At 55.6% G+C, this 12048-nt stretch overlaps 1 protein-coding gene across 2 annotated transcripts in view; it reads right to left on the minus strand.

The window, feature by feature from the left end:
- NEGR1 (neuronal growth regulator 1) overlaps positions 1-11660 on the minus strand; it is a 154513-nt gene extending 142853 nt beyond the window's left edge. For both annotated transcript variants that reach the window (XM_058808342.1, XM_058808341.1), the window contains exon 1: positions 11500-11660. In XM_058808342.1, the coding sequence (XP_058664325.1) occupies positions 11500-11660 (161 nt within the window). The remainder of the gene's footprint in view (positions 1-11499) is intronic.
- Between the last annotated feature and the right edge of the window lie 388 nt (positions 11661-12048).

Here is a 12048-nt window from a genome sequence, read left to right on the forward strand (position 1 = left end):
GTTTTACTGGGAGAGATTTCATGAACAGTGACAGTCAGTAAATTAGATCCCAAAGATGGGGATATCTTCATTAAACCCGGGCAGCAGATTCCCATCACCCTGAAACACCCCTGGGAGCCTGGCAGGACCCACACGCATCTGGCACCCACCCCAGGCCCTTGGGGTGTTGTCTGAAACATCCTGAGAGCTCCCAGAGAAAACATGGAGACGTGAGAAAATAAACATGGAGAAATGAGAAAACATGGAGACATGAGAAAATAAACATGGAAAAATGAGAAAACATGGAGACATGAGAAAATAAACATGGAAAAATGAGAAAACATGGAGACATGAGAAAACATGGAGACATGAGTAATATGGAGAAATGAGAAACATGGAGAAATGAGAAAACAGCAGCTAATTGCCTCTAAAACCCTCCCTTCAGAGTTAAGTTGGAATTGTTCACTTTCAGCTTTTAGTCATTAGTTTGCACCATGGGTTTTTTGCCAAGATTGGGTTTTGGGAGGTTTCTGACATTAAAACATTCTCCAGCACAATGAGGGCGCCTAATGCCGCTCTGCCAGGCTAATTAGCCAGGGCTCCTGAAGCTTCTGCCCGTAAACATTCTTTATTTCCCACACAATATTTCTGTCCCTGCTCTGCCCCTTTCTGCTCTGCCAGCAGCTTTGGGAAAGCAGGTCCCAGCACGTTTCCACATCAGCAAAGCTTTGGGTTCTCCTCCATGCCCAGCTGTGCACACCTCTGGATCTTTGCCCTGCTGTTGACTTAGGCCCAGCATAAAGCCTGGTTTTAAAACAGACCCAGCTTATTGGGATGTCCCTTTCAGCAGCTTCCTCTTTGTAATCTCCCCTTCCTCTCATCCCTGAAAGTGCCAGCAGGAATTTCCCCCTGGAAAGGTGCTCAGGCCTTGGCACAGATGCCCAGGGAGATGCCCAAGGCAGAAGAGTAATTTCCTGGGGATTAAATGAGACAGAAGGGATTTTATCCTCTTTTAGTCAGCTCCTTGGTAGGAATCTACAGGGACAGTTCAGCAGGTAAAGTGAACATTTCAGTTTGCAAATCTGAAATAGAAAACATCTCTGTGCCACCCTCATGGAGACTGCGAGCTGAGCTTCCAAGAGCAGAGAGAGAGGAAATGAGGGAGTAACCAAGGGGACCCAGAAGGATCCAAACCCTGCCTGCAGGGCAAAAGTGTGGGGTAATAGGAATGTTCAAAAGGGAACAAAAAAAAATGGAAAAAAAAAGAGAGGAATTTCATGAGCTTTACCTAAAAATTGCATTCACAGCCATATTCATTAAACCATCCTTTGAGAACAGATGGTCGATAACCTAAATAATTTTTAGTTTAGGCTCCAGTTTTGCAAGAAATCTGAAAAATTCTGTTTCTGCACTAGTCTTGCCCTGGAAAGAGAAGATGATTAAATTAGAGTAGAAATGAGTTTTAGGGGATCTTGCCTGGGCCCTTTCCTGCAGGACTTGGCACAACGAGAGGCTCCCCAGCATCCTGGAAAGCAAAGAGCTGTGCCCATTCCTGGAGCAGATCCTGCAAGGGGGAAGTGCCACAGCTCTGCCGAGCCTCTGGGACTGCATTTCCCTAAAAATATCACTTCCTGGGGAAAATGGAGCACCTGTGCAAGAGGCACCCTCAAACATTCCCTCTTTGGGTCCCCAAACCCACACGCTCAGAATAGACATTGCCACACGGAGGCAAGCTCTGCTGAAGCCAAAGATGATCACTAAAGCACCTAAATCTTCATTTCCCTCTGCATCACACCACCAGGTCCAACAGATCTTTATGTGGAGCAAAGGCTTTTGTTATTTATAACCACTTTCAGACCATTTTTCACTATGGGTTTGAACTTACACCAACGAAGATGATAAAATTACCTTCCTTCTTAAATAATCAAGCCAGTCTACTAATGTAAAATTAATGGCATGGAATGAAAACGTTGGGCAGTTTCAATATAAATTAAGTGTGGAAGCAGGTTACGTTTAATCAAGCTGTCATGCAAATTAGCAGCCTCACTCTGTGAGGACTATTTAAAGAATTTCTTACTGGTGAAAATGTTTTTGGAAGCACGACAGGAACAGTGTCTGTTTTGTTGAGGCCCAGGAATGTTAAAAAGCACCCCCAGAACAGGGTGAGGGTGCGGACTCTGCTGGGAGGGAAGCACGACACCAGGGCTGGGGGCAGCCCGGGCCAACATCCCCAGCAAATCACAGAATCTGGGGTGCTGCAGCAGCTGCCAGAGCAGAACATGCCACCCAACACAGAGCTAAACAAAAGGGAAAAGTAACAGCAAACAAAGCAAGGAAAAACACCAAACCAAACCAAAACCAACCCAAACAAACAAAACAATTCTACAAGCACAGAATTCTTACGGGGGAGAAATGCACAGACTGGTTTGGGTTGGCAGGGACTTGAAATCTCATCTCATTCCATTCCCCTGCCATGGCAGGGACACCTCCCACTGTCCCAGGTGCTTCAAACCCCAATGTCCAGCCTGGCCTTGGGCACTGCCAGGGATCCAGGGGCAGCCACAGCAAAGCTGGGAATTCTGTTCCAGTCCATTTCTCTTCCACACCCAACCTGTTGCCCAGCAGTGCCCCTGTCCCCATGGCTGTCCCCTGTCCCCAGCAGTGTCCCTGTCCCTCCCTCCTGTCTCTCCCAGCCCACAGGACTCCACTCTAACTGGGAGCCCAGCTGACCCTGGGCACTGCTGTGTGTGTGTGTGGGGCTGCACCCAGCCCTGCTGAGCTCCCCTTGTGCCCTGGGCACTGCTGTGTGTGTGTGGGGCTGCACCCAGCCCTGCTGAGCTCCCCTTGTGCCCTGGGCACTGCTGTGTGTGTGCCTGGCACTGCACCCAGCCCTGCTGAGCTCCCCTTGTGCCCTGGGCACTGCTGTGTGTGTGCCTGGCACTGCACCCAGCCCTGCTGAGCTCCCCCAGCCTCGGGCTCTGTGCCTCCTGCCCTCCTACACCAGCCCACCGAGGGGAGCAGCGCAGGAGAATGATTTCCTGTAGCCAAATTTATTTTTAATTCCAGTGTGATGGTTCTGGGCTGGCTGCCTTGAAAAGCTTGATTGCTGTGAATTTCATCCACTTTTTTGGTTCTGTGACTTTCCATGTTTTATACATGTCCAAATCCGTTTTCCTCTCGCAAGATTAGCTGAGGGAGGGCTCAGAAGGGATATTGTTTTGAGGTACTAATGCAGATTAAAGAGTGGAATGGAAGGTTAAGGATGACTCAGTGCATTTCTTTATCTCTGCGGGCTGAGGTGGCTGTGACTCAGGGCAGAGCCAGACCAGGAGCCAGGAATGCAGAAAGGGGAAGGGAACACTCAGGAGGAGCCCATGGAGCCCCAGACGTGCTTGGGGGGTTGATGTGGTCAGCCCAGCTCCAATAAATCATGGGGGAACCCAGCACCCCTCTGAGAACAGCTCAGGGTAAATATTGTGGGCTGATGCTTGGAACTGTGGGTGCAGAAACCAAACCCACTCCAAGAAACCAAAGCTGGAGCAGGTCACAAAACCTGAGTTTGTGTGAAACCCAGAGAACAAGAGACTTCTTTGGGTTGAAGAATTTCTTCCTAATGCCCAATGCAAACCTGCCCTCCTCCAGCCCCTGTTCCTGCACGATGCCCTGGGATCCCCTCTGCCCCCAGCCTGATCTCTCCCCTCCCTGGGGCCACCAGAAATGTAACACCAAGGGGGCTTATGCAGGTTAAAATAAAAAAATCACAAACCAAATACTAAATATGATAATTAAATTAATTTGAAACTAATTTCTGACCATGTGCAGGACTCTATACAAAAAAAAAAAAAAAAAAAGGAAATAAAAAGAGCTGTGACAAAAGCTATATTTTGTTCTCCCTTCCTCTGCTGTTTAATAGTCTCTGAATGAAAAGTCTAGTACAATTTTCTAGTCCACTTGTTCCAGCCAGGGGGAAAGCTGCTCATTATAATTAGGCCACTTTCATAACAGATTTGCTGCTGCCCCTCGTGCCGTGGATGTGGCCTGGACTCTGCACCTGGAGCTGGGGCACAGTCCCTGCCCAGCCCTGCCCTGGCCCATGGGCACAGCAGCAAAGCCTGCACAGAACCTGCCCAGAGGGGTCTCTCCAGGAGGGGTTTGGGCTGGGAGGAGCTCTGAGCACCCAGAGATCACCTCACTGAGCCCCTGAGTGAGCACTGCACCCTCTGCTCAGCCCTGACCTCACTGAGCCCTGAGTGAGCACTGCACCTTCTGCTCAGCCCTCACCTCACTGAGCCCTGAGTGAGCACTGCACCCTCTGCTCAGCCCTCACCTCACTGAGCCCAGCCATGAGTGAGCACTGCACCCTCTGCTCAGCCCTGACCTCACTGAGCCCTGAGTGAGCACTGCACCCTCTGCTCAGCCCTCACCTCACTGAGCCCAGCCATGAGTGAGCACTGCACCCTCTGCTCAGCCCTGACCTCACTGAGCCCAGCCATGAGTGAGCACTGCACCCTCTGCTCAGCCCTCACCTCACTGAGCCCTGAGTGAGCACTGCACCCTCTGCTCAGCCCTCACCTCACTGAGCCCTGAGTGAGCACTGCACCCTCTGCTCAGCCCTCACCTCACTGAGCCCAGCCATGAGTGAGCACTGCACCCTCTGCTCAGCCCTGACCTCACTGAGCCCAGCCATGAGTGAGCACTGCACCCTCTGCTCAGCCCTCACCTCACTGAGCCCTGAGTGAGCACTGCACCCTCTGCTCAGCCCTCACCTCACTGAGCCCAGCCCTGAGTGAGCACTGCACCCTCTGCTCAGCCCTGACCTCACTGAGCTCCTGAGTGAGCACTGCACCCTCTGCTCAGCCCTCACCTCACTGAGCCCAGCCATGAGTGAGCACTGCACCCTCTGCTCAGCCCTCACCTCACTGAGCCCCCGAGTGAGCACTGCACCTTCTGCTCAGCCCCAGCTCTCTGCAGCCCCACCTGTGTCACAGACATCTTTTATGGAAAATCCTTTCCTTAGGGTTTTTCCTCCTGAGAAGCTGTGAAGCCTCAGGAACAAAATGCAAACAATGGTTATCTGCTGCTGTGGGATGCAACAGGTGCATCTGGGATTGGGCTCATGGGGTTGTTTCTGATTGATGGCCAATCACAGTCAGCTGGCTCGGACAGAGAGCCGAGACACAAACCTTTGTTATCATTCTTTGCTATTCTATTCTTAGCCAGCCTTCTGATGAAATCCTTTCTTCTATTCTTTTAGTATAGTTTTAATACAATATATATCATAAAATAGTAAATCAAGCCTTCTGAACCATGGAGTCAGGTCCTCGTCTCTTCCCCAGCCTGCAAACCCCCGTGTACACCATCACACCCCTGGGCCCTGTGAGTGAGCTCAGCAGCAGAGGGAGGGCACCCAGCCAGGCTTGCCAGGCCATGGACCAGGGGATGCTCCAGGGACACCAGGTGTGCCCATGGACGCTCAGAGCTGGCAGGTGCAGGGCTGGAAAGCAGGGGCAGAGATTCGGGAGGCATTGGCCACCCCAGTCCCCTGCTGGCAAGGGCTGGGACAGGACCTGGAGCTCCAAATGGCAGTTGCAGCTCCTTGGTCAGTGCTCAGAGTCCAGCCCTGCCCCCAGCAGCCCTGCCCAGGGGATTTGGGCAGGAGGCTCTGATGCCATGGCAGCTGGTGCTGGGCGCTGTCACAGCTCCCTCCCCTGAGCCACTCACCCCGTGTCAGCTGCCGTGCTCAGCACCCTGACCCGGCCATGCTGCAGCTCCAGCTCCCTTTGGAGCCAGGTGTTTATTAACCACAATTACTGCAGGACGGGTGATGGGGCAGCTCCCAGGCCAGGCTGAGCCTTCCCAGGGTCCCTGCCCTGGGACATCAGCCGCTCTGTCACACTCGGTGACAAGGAGAAAGCCATTAAGGCTCTGTTTGCTGCTCAACACAACAGCCCCTTGGAACAAATCCCAGTTTGCATCCCTTACTGACTCCTTGTTTTGTTAGTTCCTCTGCAGAGCAGCTGAAACATTCGCCATCGTTTAAAATGATAAATTATTTTAATTTGCGCTGAATTTATTTATTATTGCCACGCAGACAAGAGGCAAGTGCCATAATGTGCTTGTTTAATAATTGGCAGGGATTGGGAAGAGGAAATTCTTATGCAAACAACAACTTCATCTACTGGGGTGTGCACAGGGGCCTGCAGGTCACATTTCAGCAATGAAACCCCACGGAGCCGAAGGATTTATGACCCAAATTGCACCACAATATCAAGGGGATGGAAGTCAAGAAGTGAACCTTTAGAAATCATAAAGGAAAGAAGGGGACTTTTGTATTTGTCACACTCTGCACAGACTATTTATTTATATTTATTATAATATAAATAAATATTATAAATATTTACTATTTGTATATATTTACTATATTTATTACACTCTACCAGTGCCTGTGCTCACAGGCATGCCCAGCCCTGGGCAGGCACTGGGGAGACTGGGATGCATCCAAAAATTAGAGTATCCCAAAATTCCAATTGCTGCATGGACTCACTGCCCACTTGCTCTCCTCCTGCTGCAGAGCTCCTTTCCAAACGCTGGTTCTCAGTAACACAAATGACACTGGGTGGGGGTCTGACAGATAGCCACAGCTTTCCCAGGACACCATCGCTCCTTGGGCAAGGGCTCTCAGCTATAAAGGATGGCTCTTCTGGGCAAAGAAGGCAAAACTGGTGAATCCCAATCTCCAACAGTCACTGGCCCCTCAGTACTTTAATTTAGTTATGAATTAGGCACCCCCATGCCCCTGAGGAGCTGCTCAGCTTTGGGTGCAAGGCTTGCCTGGCAGAGGTGCCCCAGCCCCACAGGCTCCCCAGCCATGCCCAGGACCTCAGGATTCCATGGGATGCATAGCTGGGGCAGGATGCCCAGAGCTCCCAGAGTAAATCCCAGGTGCTGACCTTCACCTTCACGCTGTGGTTTTATTTTGAGGCCCTGGATGCTGAGCTGGTCCCAGACCGCAGAGCACACCATCCCAAACTCCTCTAGAACCACACACTGCTGAAAAGATCTCGTGCTTCTTTAAAAGCCGTGACAGCCTCCAAAGCCCAATTGGCTGCGCTGACACAACGCACAGGTACTATAAAGGTGCTCTCACTCACACTTGGCTTCATTACCCGGGAGCTTTGAGGAAAACAAAACACACAATACAAACCTTGACTCGCTAGAAAAACACTTTTGATCATCTTCAGCTGTGCACGTTCTGATCTCCAAGGGGGGATATGAGTTCCAAAGTGCAGGCAGGGTCTGCAGGCCCTGCCTGGGGCAGCTCCGGCTCGGGAAAAGGGCAATTCCTGCTTTTCCCAATGCCTCCTGCTGCCATGCCCAGGTGAGCTCTCCCTGCCCTCCCCACATCCCCGTCCACCTGCCAGGAAGGGGGAGCAGCCCCGAAACAGCTGGAGGGGGGCTCTGTTTCCCCTGGGTACCCAGCCCTGCTCAGGCAGGGAGGGAGGGGACACAGGAGGTGACAGGGCCGGCCCTGCTGGCTCCCCCACATTTGTCACCTCTCCTGAGCCACTCCTCTCCCGAAATTGCCACGTGTGCTGTCAGTGAGATGGATGTGCAGCAGCACAGGGTGATGGAGCACAGGGTGAAGGAGCACGGGGGTAGATGGAGCACAGGGTGATGATGGAGCACGGCGTGATGGAGCACAGCGCGACCCCTCTCCTGACAGGGGACCACAGCAAAGCCTGGTTCTGGTTCTGAACACCCAGCCTGCTTCCTGAACTCCTACCAGTGCACAACACAGCAATTTATTCTTTTAATAAAACCACGGCTTCAGAACTCGCTCTCCTTCCTCGTGTGTTCTCATAAAATCTTAACCAGCTGCCTGGGAAAAATGCAGAAAGGATGCAGGATGGAATTCTACTGCTGAAAATCAGTGCCTTCCCAGAATTGTTCTGCCATGCAAAACAACTGCGTTGCTGACAGAATTTCTCCTAACTCCAACAGACACAAGCAGTTGGGGCTGCGGGGATCCATCACCCATTGAAACCAAACAAAGGGGAGCAGCTTTAATTACTGAGGCTGCAGAAATAACTCATCACAGCACAGCTCCTCAGCTAAGGAGGGGTTTCCTTTAAAATCCTGTGCTGAGGAGCTTCTGTACCAAAACAGGTGCCCAGTGACAGCCTTGGCAAACCTTCTCTTCTGTCAGAGCCTCGGGAAGGGACACGTGGGCACTGTGACTGCTGCTGTTGGAGTGCTGGCCTGGGAGGCCAGGGGACAATCCCAGCACCCTGTGTCACCTGCGCCACTTGGGGACAATCCCAGCACCCTGTGCCACCTGTGCCACCTGGGGACAATCCCAGCACCCTGTGCCACCTGTGCCACTTGGGGACAATCCCAGTATCCTGTGTCACCTGGGGACAATCACAGTATCCCAGTGCCACCTGGGGACAGTCCCAGCACCCTGTGCCACCTGGGCAGCAGCAGCAAGGCACCATCCAGCCCCAGCACAGCCTGGCACAGGGTGGGGAGGGCAGCCACCCCCAGGGGCCATGGGTGAGGGTTGGGGTCTGGCTGGGCAGCAGCAGCAGCATCCAGGGAGCCGTGTTCCAGGAGCATGGGGACAGGGAGGGAATGATCCTCAAGAAAACTCGGTGTGCTAGATCCAAAATGGATTGATTGCACTGAGACATGAATTAACCATTAAAAATGAGGGAGCAGAACTTTTTTACCGTGTTACCGCACAGAGGCTTCTCCTGGAGAGCCCCAGCAGCCCAAGGAGCCTTTACTCCCCATCTTGGGGCAGACAATGGAACCCGGTGTGAGAGCTGGGGCCGGGACCCAGCTCAGCCTGGCCTGGGCTCATCCCGAGGGGGGCTCTGTGCCTTCTCCCCTGGCACGTCGGCACAGAGCGAGGCTCTGGGGTGGAAGTTTGTCCCTGTGCTCCCACCCTCGGGGCGCGGGCAGATGTGCCCAGCTGCAGCCGGAGCCCCGGGCTGTGCGCCCCAGCGAGGGCAGCCCCGGGCCCGGCTCGGCACGGCTCCAGGCCGGCCCAGCCCGGAGATGACCCTCGGGCTGGAAATGCCGCCTCGGAGCCGGGGAGCGCCGCCCGTGTCCCCGCGGGAGCTCAGAGAGGGAGCTGCGACCCTCGCACCCGCGGACGGGGGAATGTGGTGAATGTGGCGCAGGGAGGCTGAACCCTCAGCAGAGAGGGGAAGCAGCCCGTGCCGGCCCGGGGAGCCCCGGCCATCCTCCGGGATGCACAACGGCGGAGCGCAGCCCGCCCCGGTGCCGCGGGCACGGCTGGGCTCGGGCAGCTCCGAGCTGCGGCAGCAAACTGCAGATGGCTTCTCCAGCGCCTGGAGCTCACACAAGAGCCCACTGCCGATAGTTCCAACAGCTAGAGCAACCGCTGTAATGTGCACTGAGGTACATCCACAGCCCCTGCAGCCAGGGACACCCAGAGGAGCAGAGGGGGCTGGAGAGCCTGGTGCTGCTCACGCTGCCATCCCGCATTTCCCTTCTCAAAGCGGAATAACCCCGATTAAAGCGAGCCTGCCGAGGGCACGGGAGCGAGAGGAGCTGGTCAGGGGGCACGGGAGCGAGAGGATATGCTCAGAGGGCACTAGGAGCAGATCCAGCTGCAGCACGGACATTCCCCCATCCCACCGAAGCACAGACATTCCCGCATCCCACCGCAGCACGGACATTCCCGCATCCCACCGCAGCACAGACATTCCCCCATCCCACCCCAGCACAGACATTCCCCCATCCCACCCCAGCACGGACATTCCCCCATCCCACCCCAGCACAGACATTCCCCCATCCCACCCCAGCACGGACATTCCCCCATCCCACCCCAGCACGCACATTCCCGCATCCCACCCCAGCACAGACATTCCCCCACCCCAGCACAGACATTCCCCCATCCCACCCCAGCACGGACATTCCCCCACCCCAGCACGGACATTCCCCCATCCCACCCCAGCACAGACATTCCCCCACCCCAGCACAGACATTCCCCCATCCCACCCCAGCACGGACATTCCCCCATCCCACCCCAGCACGCACATTCCCGCATCCCGGCGCCCCGCTCGGGGCTCGGCAGCGCTGCCGGCGCTCCCCGCAGCAGCCTCGGCACAAACACAGCCCGGCCCTCCCCGGGGATGCTCCCAGCCCCAGCTCCAAGCCGTTTATGTAAGCCCAGCGAGCTGCGGACAGGCCTGGCAGCCGGGATGGGCTCCAGACGAGCCCGCCTTGGAGCGATCGCAGCCGTCCCTAAAAAGGCACTTTGGAACGTATCTGGGTACTAACAACGTTTAATAGTGCCTGAGTGGGTCTAACAGCCTGAGAACCCACCGAGTTACCTTCCCTGCAACGGTACAAATAAACCACTTTTTAATTATTATTTCCTCTGATTCTCCATTTGTGCCACGGAAAGCACGAGGACCTGAGCACGTCTCAAAATACAGAGGATAATTGAGGTACACATAAAAACCACTTGTCAGCTGCCCTACATAGACATCTACTGTATTTTCAGGAGCTACTACAACAGGAGCAGCCTAAAAACGCTTCCAAATCCCTACCGAAAATGCCTCACGCAGCATTTTACAGCAGACTCCTGGATCACTAAAAATGCTTATGGATAAAATGCATTGCAACCTGGAGATTTCCGTGGCAGCCCAGCAAAAAACAATACAGCCAGAGACTTCATAGCTGAGAAGTGCTGCTAATTAAATCAGATTTCTCACCAGCCAGGAGCTTCAACCGTATTCCAGAGAGGGAGAAAATGGGGGTTTGAACTGTAGTAGATCGAGGCAAAGTACAACACACGGATAAAAAGTTGGAGTGGTGGCTGGGGGTAATTAAATCAGGGCAGAGGATTGCTGAACACGAACCAGAAGGAAAGGTTCGAGTGGATTGTGGTGTCTGACTGCCGGTAAACAAATTTTGCTCCAGTCAAGAGACAGGAGATCCGGGAGCACGGGGTCCATTAGGAGAGGCAGGAACGGAGCCACGGCAAGCACAAAACCTCCTCGTGGCACGGAGCCAGCGCTCCGATCGTTGGGAAATATAGAACTGCGTATCAAAATAAATAATGCCGATGGTAATGCTCCCGGCAGGGCTTAATCGTCCTCTCCCTGCCACAGCCCCGCGCTGCTCGCTCTGCAGAGCCCCGGAAGCCAAAACTGCATCATTTCACCCCAACAGCCCATTCCTAAACTTCCAGCAACAGCCAGGGCTTCTCAATAGAGTGGAAAAGGGCAAACCGCGGAACGAACCGCGCCGGGAGCCGGCGGGCGGCCCGGAGCTCAGGGCTGCGGGTACCGGCCGGCGCTGGGGACGAGTTCCTGCATTCCGGGGCATCCCCGGGGCACCCCCGGGCCGCAGCATCCCCGCCAGCCAGGGGCTCGGCCGGAGCCTCCCTGGGCAGCCCGGGATGGACGGATGCACGGATGGACGCACGAATGGACGGATGGATGCTGCGGCAGCGCGTCCCGCCCGCCCGCGGCCGCCTCCTACCTCAGCACGGCCGTGTCCCCTTTCCTGACCACCAGGTTGTCCACGGCAGAGCCCGGGAAGTCTCCGCCCGGCGCGGCCAATCTCCCGGGAGGCAGGAACCAGCAGAGGCCGAGCAGCGCGACGGCCAGCCACTGGTGGGAGCCCCGCGGCGGCGGCAGCATCTCCGCTCCGCGCCGGCCCCGGGGAGCGGGCGAGCGCTGCTGCTGCTGCCGGCGAGGGCGGCCCGGGCTGCGCTGGCGGCGGGCGGCGGAGCGCGGCTGCTCCCGGGCGGCCGCCGCAGCATCCAGCGCGGGCGGAGGGCAGCGCGCCCGCTCCGCTCGGCTCCGCTCGGCACGGCTCGGCACGGCTCGGCTCCGCTCGGCTCGGCTCCGCTCGGCACGGCTCCGCTCGGCGCGGCACGGCTCGGCTCCGCTCGGCGCGGCTCCGCTCGGCGCGGCACGGCTCGGCTCCGCTCGGCACGGCTCGGCTCCGCTCGGCGCGGCTCGGCTCCGCTCGGCGCGGCGGCGGGCGGTCCCCGCTGCCAGCCCGTTGCCACGCAGCCGTCGCCTT

This window comes from Ammospiza caudacuta, chromosome 7 (genome assembly GCF_027887145.1).
Source record: "Ammospiza caudacuta isolate bAmmCau1 chromosome 7, bAmmCau1.pri, whole genome shotgun sequence".
Classification (NCBI taxonomy): Eukaryota; Metazoa; Chordata; class Aves; order Passeriformes; family Passerellidae; genus Ammospiza; species Ammospiza caudacuta.